The following is a 12,570-nucleotide window of genomic DNA, read 5'->3' as shown; positions in this document are numbered from 1 at the left end:
TTTCAAAAATTAACTTTTTTACTATACTGTTTACATCCTTTCTTTTGAATATTGTTTCTGTAATAAGGCAACAACTTCCAGTATGAAGGAAAATCTTAATTTGGAGTAATTGAGCTATTAATATTTTCAGGGACTCTTGGAATTAGAGTATTTGTTCCCTAGTCTCAGCTCTAAGAATTAGACATTAAGTATAAAAAAAAGCAAACTTCTCAATAGCTAAATATGCTGAAATATGAGAGTATAATTTTTAAAATAGGAAGTCCTAAAAATTGGAGTTTGATTCAGTTATCATTAGTTCTCATTATTCATGCTAACCACTGGTTAAATTTTGATTAGTTGAGCCATAATAGTAACCTATAAGACTTAGATTATTTTTGCCAAGAGATGTATTTCCTTAAGACATTCTGAGCTTTGTCACCTACTTGATCCTCTAACAGGTACATGACATCTTTTATTTTTAAATTTTTTTTTTTTTCAACGTTTTTTATTTTATTTTTGGGACAGAGAGAGACAGAGCATGAACGGGGGAGGGGCAGAGAGAGGGAGACACAGAATCGGAAACAGGCTCCAGGCTCCGGGCCATCAGCCCAGAGCCTGACGCGGGGCTCGAACTCACGGACCGCGAGATCGTGACCTGGCTGAAGTCGGACGCTTAACCGACTGCGCCACCCAGGCGCCCCGACATCTCTTATTTTTAAAATTCTTTATATTAAAGCTCTAAGGTTAGCAAAGGGAAAGTGACTGCATAATAATTATTAATAATGAGTTAACAACTTCTGCCAGGTAAATAGTTTTAATCCTAGGAGCCTTATGGTAAAATCACTGATGAGTATTTCATGCTGGCTTTAATCTCTCCTAATGTTACTGCTTTCTTCTAGTTCCAGTTCCATTTTAATTATGCTTATACTTAAAGCTTTCTGTTTAAAATTCACTTTATCTTTATTCATGGGAATTATGTAGGAAAAATTTTGAAAGTCTTGTTGATCCTTTTAAAAAAGTAGTTCTTACAGGAATCAAAACATGTTGTGGCACTGTTATCTGCTAGCATTAAAGATGACAATAAAATTTAGTTTTGCATGAATATTCTAGTTATGAACACTTCAATTAACAATAGTACTGCTATGATATTAATAGGAACGTGTTCAGAAGACCTTTCCTCATCCAATTGACAAGTGGGCTATTGCTGATGCACAATCTGCCATAGAAAAACGAAAACGAAGAAATCCTCTCTTACTGCCTGTGGACAAAATCCATCCTTCATTGAAGGTAGTAAAAACAAACATTGGGGGAGTTCTTTATAACAAATAGCACTTTATAAAGTATTGGTGTATTTATTTAGTATTTATATAGCACGGCCTATATTAGTCTGTTAATGTGTATGTGTGTATACTTGTACATATACATATGTATATATATATATTTCTTAATGTGTGTACAAATAAAAATAAACACACTCTAATAAAATCATATTGCCTTTCAAATAATATTAAAAGTTAATGATAAGCAATAATGCATCTTTGTGTCATCTTCTGATGAGTACTACCCCTGACTGACTCTCAACCTTTTGTTGATTAAGAAAATATATATTGTCAAAAGCTATGGTGAGTTCAGAACTGTTTTCAAATATATCACAGATACATACATTGGAAAAAGTAGACTAGGGAATATTATTTAGTCAATAGAAAATACTTGGTGTATATGGATTTGAATGCCCCTGGGTAGCAATTTTGAGAGCCCCTAACTACTCCCCCTCACATGCACACATCTTCCCCTGAATAAAAACCACTGGCATTTGGAAATATTGGTTACAGGTCCTTGAAAATAGTAGATACTTGTCCAATGGGTTTGGGTAATGTATTAATTTAAGAGGTTTTCCATGAAGTCCTGACCAAGATTTCTATATTGGAATCAATAATCTCTTCTTACTTGATACTAAAGGCAGATTTGTTAGATTAGATGTCTCTTTAAAAAAAAAAAAAAAAAAAAACTTCTGACACTGGGACCTATGGCTCATTCTATGTCCTTTGATATCTGTAAGTTTAGACATTTGGTCTATAGAAAGTTCTTTATAAGCAAAAATATTGGATAATTTTTTTAAGTGTTTAACTGATACTTGGTAGTCCCATTTTTTGGAATTAAATTGTTTATTTTTTCCACAGGAGGTTTTAGGGTACAAAGTGGACTATCATGTATCCCTGTATATTGTGGCTGTACTAGAGTATATCTCAGCTGATATTTTGAAGTTGGCTGGTAATTATGTTTTTAATATCCGACATTATGAAATATCCCAGCAGGACATTAAAGTGTCAATGTGTGCAGATAAGGTAAGTGTTAAAAGGTATTTTTAACACTTGTATTTTTAACTTAACTTGAATAATAGTGACTATATGTCACTTCTATCTCTTTTTTATACATTAGTAATTTTTGTAATTCCTTGTATTGGAATACATAAAAATGCTAGCTTTTTAGATAAAACATGATATTTCCAGGTTTTCAGCATATGACAGGATGGGAATCCCCCCCCCCCCCTCCCCCGGCAAGAGTCTTTTACCTACAGGAAAAAAACATCCAAAGCCTCAAACCAGTTTAGGAAAAATAGTTTGAATTTTATCTTTTTAGAAAGAGAATATAAAGAGAATCTACACAGAGCATTCAGGTACTTTTAAACAGAAGTAATTTTGAAAAACATACTTTTGGGCACAAGTAGAGAGCAAAAGACTTCAGTACTAATGTTTCTTCCTTTTGATAAATTTTTTTGTTAGTTACCTTTTTCCTTCCTGGCTGTAAGCTACTGGGGGAAGAAATTGAGTCTCTTATTTATTTTCCTCTCTCCTCCTTTTTACTTTTTCTTTTTTTACATTAAAAAAAATTTTTTTTAACGTTTTATTTATTTTTGAGACAGAGAGAGACAGAGCATGAACGGGGGAGGGGCAGAGAGAGAGGGAGACACACACAGAATCGGAAGCAGGCTCCAGGCTCTGAACCATCAGCCCAGAGCCCAACGCGGGGCTCGAACTCACGGGCGGGCCGTGAGATCGTGACCTGAGCTGAAGTCGGCCGCTTAACCGACTGAGCCACCCAGGCGCCCCATCTTTTTTTTACATTTTAAATGAAAATTTTTGAGTATCTGTTATATGCCAGTCACTGTCCCAAGTGATGATAAAATACTGAATAAGACAGCAGTCCCTTGTGTTAGAAGGAGTTTATTTTAGTGGGAAATAAAAATATAAAAAAAAAAAATTGCAGCACAGTGTGATTAAAACTATTAGAAGTCAAAGGTGCAGTATAGAAAGTGTTGAACTCTGGCATGGGGTAGACCAGGAACACTTCATTGAGAAGATGCCTAAATTAGACCATTAAGGGTAAATGACCCCTACGACTTGGCACATGCCTGTATTTCTCTCCTTTGTACATCAGAATTACAAGAAAGCCTTCAAAGATTCTGATGACTGTATCTTACTCCCAAGAGGTTCTGATTTTCTTGGCCTGGGTTAGGACTCTAAGCCTGGAAATAGCTTGAAAGCATCCCAGGTGATTCTGATTTACAGTTATGGTTGAGATCTACTGTACTCTGAGATAGTCTCAAAAATGATTTTTCACTTGAATTTAATAGTAGAAATTCCTTGATATTTCTATTTTGACTTCTAAAATTATGATTGCAGCCTGTTTTTTACTTTTCTATCTCAGACTTTTAGATAAGTTACAAGTACTTCCCTGTGCCCTGAACCACTTGAGAGTAAGTTGCCAACGTAGTTTAGTGTGCCCTACAAATGAAAACATTCTTCTGCATAACCACAGTCTGGCAATCAAAATCCAGGAAATTAATTTTGATACATTATACTATCTAATTTGCAGACCCCATTTAGGTTTTGCCAGTTGTCCCATTGGTGTCCTTTATAACAAAATGATCCAGTCCAGAATCAGTCATGTATCCTTCAGTCTGGAATAATTCCTCATTCTTCTTTAACTTTTGTGACCTTGGTACTTTTGAGGATTACTCTAGTTATTGTTTAAAATGTCTCTTACTTTAGTTTTTTCTGAAATTTTCTCTTTATTAGATTTGGGTTATAGATCTTTGGCAGGACTATCATAGAAGTAATGCTGTATTCTTCTCATTGCATTATTCACATGCCACACAATTTGATGTGTCCAATTACTGATGTTGTTCATTTTGATCACTTGATTAAGGGGTTGTCTTCCAGGCTTTTCTACCTTGAAGTACAATTTTCCCTTTTGTAATTAATAAATATTTTGTGGAATATTTTGAGATTGTGAATATCTTATTCCTCATTGTACTTGAAATGTATTCATTTATTTTAATATAGACCCGTGGATTCTTACTTAATGTGCTGTCATCTGTTATTTCATTACTTGTTTTGATATTCAAATTGTCCCAGATCTGGCCAGTGGGAACTCCTTCAAGTTGGTTTCTCTGTCTGTATCCTTCTTTGAATACTTTGTTTTGACAGATATTCCAGGTTCAACTTTTCTTTATATGCTGCTCAAACCTGGAATTAGGCATTTTCTAAAAACTCCTGGTTCCTTTTAGTGGAGAATGGTACTTGGAAACCAAAGTCTGGGTGCTACACAAGCTGTTAGGGTGTAAATGCTCTGGTCTCTTAGAGGCCAGAGTTGGGGCGTGTGTGTGTGTGTGTGTGTGTATACATTATATACATGGATACACGTACGTATTTATTTCTTCTCCATCTTTTTGTTGTTATGGTAGCCCAAGAAAACTAATACAAGTTGTTTATTTTCCGACATAGGTGATATGTTAGCACTAATCTACATTTAGGTGGAAGTGGACCTATAAAGTGGTAATTTAGCTTTGCTTAAAAGATAGTATTTTATTTACCTATTTTTGAGTGGTAGAACAGTTTTGAAGTAGAACATTTTTGGAAATCTGCTTTACCCTTCTCTTAGGCTTAGGCTTCTTTTTTTTTTTTTTTTTTTTTTTTTTAAAGTTTACTTATTTGTTTTGAGAGAGAGAGCGGGAGCCAGGTAGGGGCAGAGAGAAAGGGAGGGAGCATACCAAGTAGGTTCCATACTGTCAGCACAGAACTCGATGCAGGTCTTGAACCCACGAACCATAAGATCATGACCTGAGCCGAAATCAAGAGTTAGACACTTAACCAACTAAGCCACCAAGGTGCCCCTCTCTTGGGCTTATGCTTGTAACTCAAGGACGACCTTGTGTCTACCGAAAAAGTATTATCTGTCTTTATATGAATTCACAGATCTCTCCAATCCAAAACTACTACCACAGGGTTCATTTTAGCTTCCCCTTTTTCATATTTGTAACTGCCTTCTCTGACACTGAGAAATCTGGCTCCCGTTTTTTTAATATATTTTATTTGATCACTTCTCCTGTACATAACCAATCTGACAGTCCTATCTAATAACACTGGTATAGGCACCTTTCTTAACTCCTTAGTACCAGTTACTGGTATAGTAAATATGCATTAGAAAAGCATCATACTATGCTCTATCATGTGCTTTTACAATAGTGTCCTTTCATTTTTCTCCAAGTGCATACAGCTTTCCTTACAATAGGGCAAGGAACTGGGGCGCCTGGGTGGCTCAGTCGGTTAAGCGTCCGACTTCAGCTCAGGTCACAATCTCGTGGTCCGTGAGTTCGAGCCCCGCGTCGGGCTCTGGGCTGATGGCTCAGAGCCTGGAGCCTGCTTCCGATTCTGTCTCCTCTCTCTCTGCCCTTCCCCCATTCATGCTCTGTCTCTCTCTGTCTCAAAAACAAATAAACGTTAAAAAAAAAAATTAAAAAAAAACCAAAACAACAGGACAAGGAACTACTACCATTTTGAACACCTATTTGCCAGACATAATAGTATGCATTTTATGTACATTACCTCATTGAATTTTTTCATCAGTTACATTTTACATGTAAGGAATCTGCTTTCAAAAGAATAAATAACTTGTCTGTAATCACAGGTGAGTAAGTGGTTGAACCGGGATTTTGGCTCAGATTGTTGTTCTTCAAAGGTATGCTCTTTTTGGCTTTTATATATGTGTGTTTATGTGTGTGTATGTATGTATATACACACATATATATGTATACACACACACATATATTTCACTACTAGGTTTATCTTTTTTCCATAAATGTTTATTTACTTTTGCATATCCAGTTTTATTTGAACATTTTTTCCCTTCAACTTTTCATATTTCTCTTATTTGAATTTTCTTATATAAATTAGCCTGTAAAACACAAAACTCATTGTTTAATAATGTTTTAATTCCAAGTACCTTGAGACCATTTTATAAAAGTGAGAAAAACAAGTTTATACGTTATTGATTTATATTTCTCAGGTTTTGATGGACATGTTTGATCAGGATGACATAGGTTTGGTTTCTCTCTGTGAAGATGAACCGAGTTCTTCAGGTGAATTAAACTACTATGACCTTGTCAGAACTGAAATTGCAGAAGAAAGGCAGTATCTACGGGAATTAAATATGATTATAAAAGTGTTTCGAGAAGCTTTCCTTTCTGACAGAAAGCTATTTAAACCTTCTGTAAGTACCTTTTTCGTTTGAAATACTATGTACCCCAAAAGTTAAATAGCAGCTTAAAATCATAAATAGTAACTTTTTATACTTTATGAGTATGTAAACCAGTATTCTTTTATGTGGTATTTATAGTTTTTAAAATATGTGAATTGTTATACTACATTAAGGCCAGTGACAATGATAGTTAGACACAAGTGCATACAGCTACCCTTATTAGAAAGGGAGACTACACTGGAATGAAATCTTTTTCTGCTATGAGCTGTTTGAGGTTTATAGTCCTTCATTTGAAGATAGTGAAAAAGATGTATGGTCTACAAAAGAAAGACTTAATACTTTTTCATATCTTCTGGTAAATACTTTAAGGCAGAGGCTTAAAGTTTCAACAGTGGAACTTTTTTTATTATTATTATTTTTTTAATGTTTTATTTATTTTTGAGAGAGAGAGAGACAGAGTATGAGCTGGGCAGGGGCAGAGAGAGAGGGAGACAGAATCCACAAAGCAGACTCCAGGCTCTGAGCTGTCAGCACGGAGCCTGATGTGGCACTCGAACCCGTGAACCACGAAATCATGACCTGAGCTGAAGTCGGACACCTAACTGACTGAGCCCCCCAGGCGCCCCAACAGTGGAACTTTTTAAGAAAAAAGTTTATGCAGAATGCCACATAAACACAAGTAGAGCTGCTGTTGGAAAACGGGGTAGGAGTGGTGTGAATAGGATGGGAACCTTGTCATCTTTTTCTTACTTATGTAGCTTCTAAAGTCAACTTAAGGAATCCAGCTAGACAAATCCTGTCTCTTTTTTTTTTTTTAATATGAAATTTATTGTCAAATTGGTTTCCATACAACACCCAGTGCTCATCCCAACAGGTGCCCTCCTCAATGCCCGTCACCCACTTTCCTCTCCCTCCCACTCCCCATCAACCCGCAGTTAATTCTCAGTTTTACTACTTGGCAATGAGAAAGAATGAAATATGGCCTTTTGTAGCAACGTAGATGGAACTGGAGAGTGTTATGCTAAGTGAGATAAGTCATACAGAGAAAGACATGCCATATGTTTTCACTCTTATGTGGATCCTGAGAAACTTAACAGAAGACCATGGGGGAGGGGAAGGGGGAAAAAAAATTAGAGAGGGTGGGAGCCAAACCATAAGAGACTCTTAAAATCCTGTCTTTTTAAAGATTTTTTTTCTTTCCTTCCTTTATCCCATGATTCATTTTTCCTTAGATGTCTGTGTGTCTGCCCTTCACTTTAAATACTCAGCCTTTTTTCTACCTCGTGATTTCCTCCCCCAAATGACTATTATGTGAACGAATGTGCAGTGACTGAGTGTTTAAGACTAAGATGTGATTTTGCCTCTTTGATTATTTTCCAAAATCATGAGTTTCAGTGATAATTTAAGGTTTTTTAGTTGACATCTGTACTTTTTTTTTTTTTTTTTTTTTTTTTTGTACGTATGTTTAGTTTAACGTTTGATAATAACTCCCACTGGACTTAAGTAATCAGCATTTTGTAATTTTCAAAATACTGTCCTATTTTATGTGCCCTTATAATACTCCTCTGAGTATTATCATCCCTAACTTACTGGTAAAGAAATTGACACAGGATGGTTATGACTTGGTAAGTTAGTTACAGAGGCTCAACTTGAATTTGAGTTCTTTTATACCACAGTGTCATTGAGTTCTACTTAAGAATAAAAACCTAACAGATGCTGATAGCTAATATTATTTTCTTTGCCTTTTCTGTGTCCCATTAGTTTTCATTCCTCAGGAATTAATTTTTATGGGATCTCTTTTTATTGAGTTAGTGCTGATTTGATAGAAAATTTCTATTATACTGAAAGCTCAAGAGAAAGTGACAGTCCCTTTTTCTCTTTTTCTAGATCTACTGTACCTTTTTTAGCATTTAGATATAAATTATCTATATTTACTGTATTTTTTCCACCGTATTTTTTTTTAATCTCAAAAGACTAAACTTTTGAGATAAAGACCACCTGAGACCAGAGCATAGTACTCAGCAAATATTTGAGGAGGATTAATATTAAAAGAATGAATGACTTAAAACTAATCTTAATTTACTCCTTTGGGCTCTACCCCTGTGTCTTCAAAAAGCTCAAGTTTGTGGAGGACCTAATATATGCCAGGAGCAGTTTGTAGAAATCATCTATTTAATCCTACTAAGAACCTTATTAAGAACCTTATGAGGGTAGATGTTAGTATACCAGCTGTGTGATCCTGAGCAAATTACTTACCTGCTCTGAGCTGGTTTCCTCATTTGTAAAAATGAGGATAATGGTAGTACCTATCTAATAAGGGTGTTGTGAGATTACATGTCAAGTACTTATAATAGTGCCTGAAACATACTAAGTGACCTAATCCAGAGTCATTTATCTAGCAAGTGCGGGGCTAAGATCCATGCTGAGGTCTGTCAGGTTCTATAGCCTGTGATGTTTCCATTATGAGATGGAAGAGCGGGGGGCACTTGGCTGGCTTGGTTAGTGGAGCATGAGACTCTTTCTTGATCTTGGCGTTTTAAGTTCGAACCCCACGTTGGATGTGGAGATTACTTAAAAATAAAATCTTAAAAAAAAAAAAAGATGGAAGAGTGAATGATAGGTGGCCATAACCTGCACAGTCAGTATAGGGTCTGTGTCCAAAGGACTTAACATTTCTTAATCCTGATGTAATTCACACATGAAAGCTTGAATGAAGTCTTTAATTCCTCCTCAAATTCAGGAGATGGGCTGACCGCAAATTGTGAAACTGGGTTGTATCTGGGTTAGGAATCAGACCTTCATTTTGATCCCAGCTTTTGTCATTAACCAGCTCTATAAGACTTTAATCAAGATTTTTAGCCTCTTAACCAATTTTAAAATACTCAAATGCCAGGATTCTTTATGAATGCATAGATTCATCCACAGTATGAGTTTTAGAATTATTAAACAAAACTATCTACAGTCTGTATTTTACAGTGAATTTACTATGTGTAATCCAATAAGTTTTTTATTTCACTTATGTGTTCATAATTAACTTTTGCTTTGTTATAGAATATATCATGTCTTGTAATATATTAGTATGCATTGAGTGAAAATACACCCTTAACACTTATAGTACTTATATTTTATAATTTTTAAACAGAATTTCAACTTCACATATCTTAACCTTTTTCTTTTTTTCAGGATATTGAAAGGATTTTCAGTAACATTTCAGATATACATGAATTGACCGTGAAACTTCTAGGTCTTATTGAAGACACAGTTGAAATGACTGATGAAAGCAGCCCTCATCCATTAGCTGGCAGCTGTTTTGAAGATTTGGCAGAAGTAAGTTTACAAAACTACTTGATAATTCTCATTAAAGTCCTAAATGGTGTATTAAGAAATTTAGTAAGATATTCTTTGTGAAAATTAGAGGATATTGCTGACTACTGTAAAACAATACTTAAGGTTTAGCCAGTAGCAAACTAAATTGTCTATATTTTTAGTGACACTTTTTATAGTGTATTTATGATGCTATTTACAGTGAAAGTTGGTTGAGTAGTAGCATTTAGGATTTTTTTTAATGGCATGTGCATTAAAGGTGAAAGAAAATAAATTTTATTGACCATAGCTATTTAGCTTTTGTAGATCTTGGTCTTAATTTCCAAAAATTGAAAAGGAAGTTTATGTTTCAATTTTTTTTTCCCCAAAGTGAAAATCATTTGTCTTTTAAATGATTATAAAAGTAATGTAGTTCATTGTAAAAATATTCAGGAAAATAAAGGCAAATAAAATGAAAATCACTCCATTTTGCAACACCCAGAGATAACTTATCCTTACAACATACATTACTTAATCCTTAAAAATGTTTTTCTATATGTACATACAAACTCATTTATTTACAAAAATAGGCTGTTGCTATTATATAATCTGCTGTTCTCAATACATCATGAACATTTTCCATGTTAATAGACTTACACATAATTTTTTTATATATTAGTTGAAGATTAGTTGACATATGTTACATTAGATTATGTGTAAACTCAACAATTCTATACATTACACAGTGTTCACTGCTATATGTGTAGTTAACCATCTGTCACCATACAACATTATTGTAATATTATTGACTATATTCCCTATGCTATACTTTTCGTCTCTGTGATTTGCTCCCATTATAACTGGATGTTTGTGCCCCACATCCCCTTCACCTGTTTCTCCAGTCCCACTACCCTTCCTTCAATACTGTTTTTGAAGTCTGAATTAGTAACATGTTATATGGAGATACAATAACATATTTTAATTCCTTACTATTAATAAGCATGTAAGTTGTTTCCATTTTTTGTTATTGTAAACAGTACTGTAACAAACGTATCTACATTGTCTTCATAGTCTAATTATTTTAGGATGTATTCCTAGAAATGAAATTGTAGTACTAAAGACTAGGAAATTTTTAGAACTTGGAAACACTTTGCCAAATTTACTTACAGGTAAGTTCTAGTATATGTGGCTCTTTTTTCCCCACACCTTCACTAAGTCCAGGTGTTATTCCATTCATTTTGGTCAGTCTAATGAGAAAAAAAAAAGAGCCTCATTCTTCAATTTGTTTTAATTTTTAAACTAATCATGTTGAACATCTTTGTATACTCATTGGCCATTTTTATTGCTTTTGGAAAACAGGGTTTTAAAAGCGCTTTCTTTAGTTTTCATGTAAAAAGATTTTCTTACTTTATAATCTCTGCCTCTATTTTTGAAAATATACATTACTTTTATTATATCCATTTTGTAGATAATGAAACTGATAGTATAGAAAGATTCAGTTACTGATACCTAAGCCAAATATTCAGTCTTGGTTCTTATTAGAAAGTTTTTATATTATAATATCTTAGCATATTAATCTGTAGTCTGGTTGCTTGCTGTTCTCTTAAAGATATCATGATTCAAAAACATGTATTTTCTAATTTTTATTTTGTTTTTTATTGTAGTAAAAAAAATATATATATATATATATATCATAAAATTTGTCATTTTAACCGTTTTTAAGTGTACAATTCAGTGGCATTAATTAAATTCACAGTATTATACGACCATTACCACTATCTTTTTCCGAAACTTTTTTATTAGCCCAGACTGAAACTCTGAACTCATTAAGCAGTAGTTCCCTATATCTTCCCTCCCTCCTGAGCCCTGGTAACCTCTAATCTACTTTGTGTCTGTGTGAATTTGCTGATTCTAGATACCGAATCATAACAATATTCTTTTGTGTCTGCTCATTTCACTTAACATGTTTTCAGGGTTCAACCATATCATGACATGTATCAGAACTCATCCCTTTCTATGACTAAATAATATTCCATTGTATGTATATATCATGTATTTTTTATCCATTTATTTGATGATGGACACTTTTGGTGTTTCCATCTTTTGATTATAGTGGATATTGCTGCAGTGAACATTGGCATACAAGTATCTGTTTGAGTCTTTTTTCAGTTCTTTTGGGTACATATCCAGTAGTAGAATTGCTGGGTCATAGGGTAATTTTTGTTTAGCTTTTTGAGGAACTTGCTGTTTTCCACAGGGGCTACACCATTTTATATTCCCACTGGTAGTGGATGCGGATTTCAGTTTCTATGCATCCTCGCCAATATTTGTTATTTTCTGAAAAACATACTATATTTTTAAAATACAAAAATGAAACAAATCTCTGAGTTCTATACTTTGAGGATACTGATTATTATCAAATAATAGGAATGTATTTAAACATAAACATTGTACAACATATGGGGAGTTTCTGCTTTGTTATTTTACTGTATATTAGTCTTTGCTTTCTTTTTCTAATTTTGAAAAGTGTGGAGTGGATAAAACAGTGGTACATTTTGCTTCCTTGGAAGTATCCTAAGTATAAATTCATTTCAATCTAGGTAAGCCTAACTGAAATTTCAAATCCCAACTTTCTTTTACTAATAAATCCTCCCTATTTACTGGGGATAAATGTGCATAAGCACTAAGTTTGATAACTTCTGACCACAGATTCAGTCACCTATTTTAAGACCTCAGCATCTATCACTC

General features: G+C 34.1%; 1 protein-coding gene across 4 annotated transcripts in view; it reads left to right on the top strand.

Moving 5' to 3' along the window:
• The window catches only part of SOS2 (SOS Ras/Rho guanine nucleotide exchange factor 2), a 92,211-nt gene that overhangs the window by 27,748 nt on the left and 51,893 nt on the right, over positions 1–12,570 (top strand). For all 4 annotated transcript variants that reach the window (XM_058738979.1, XM_058738980.1, XM_058738978.1 and 1 more), the window contains exons 3-6: positions 1,135–1,266; positions 2,160–2,324; positions 6,328–6,531; positions 9,703–9,846. In XM_058738979.1, coding sequence (XP_058594962.1) covers positions 1,135–1,266; positions 2,160–2,324; positions 6,328–6,531; positions 9,703–9,846 — 645 coding nt within the window. The remainder of the gene's footprint in view (positions 1–1,134; positions 1,267–2,159; positions 2,325–6,327; positions 6,532–9,702; positions 9,847–12,570) is intronic.

Source organism: Neofelis nebulosa, chromosome 7 (genome assembly GCF_028018385.1).
Source record: "Neofelis nebulosa isolate mNeoNeb1 chromosome 7, mNeoNeb1.pri, whole genome shotgun sequence".
Classification (NCBI taxonomy): domain Eukaryota; kingdom Metazoa; phylum Chordata; class Mammalia; order Carnivora; family Felidae; genus Neofelis; species Neofelis nebulosa.
The sequence above is the reverse complement of the archived record's forward strand: the minus strand, read 5'-3'. Positions and strand labels throughout refer to the sequence as shown.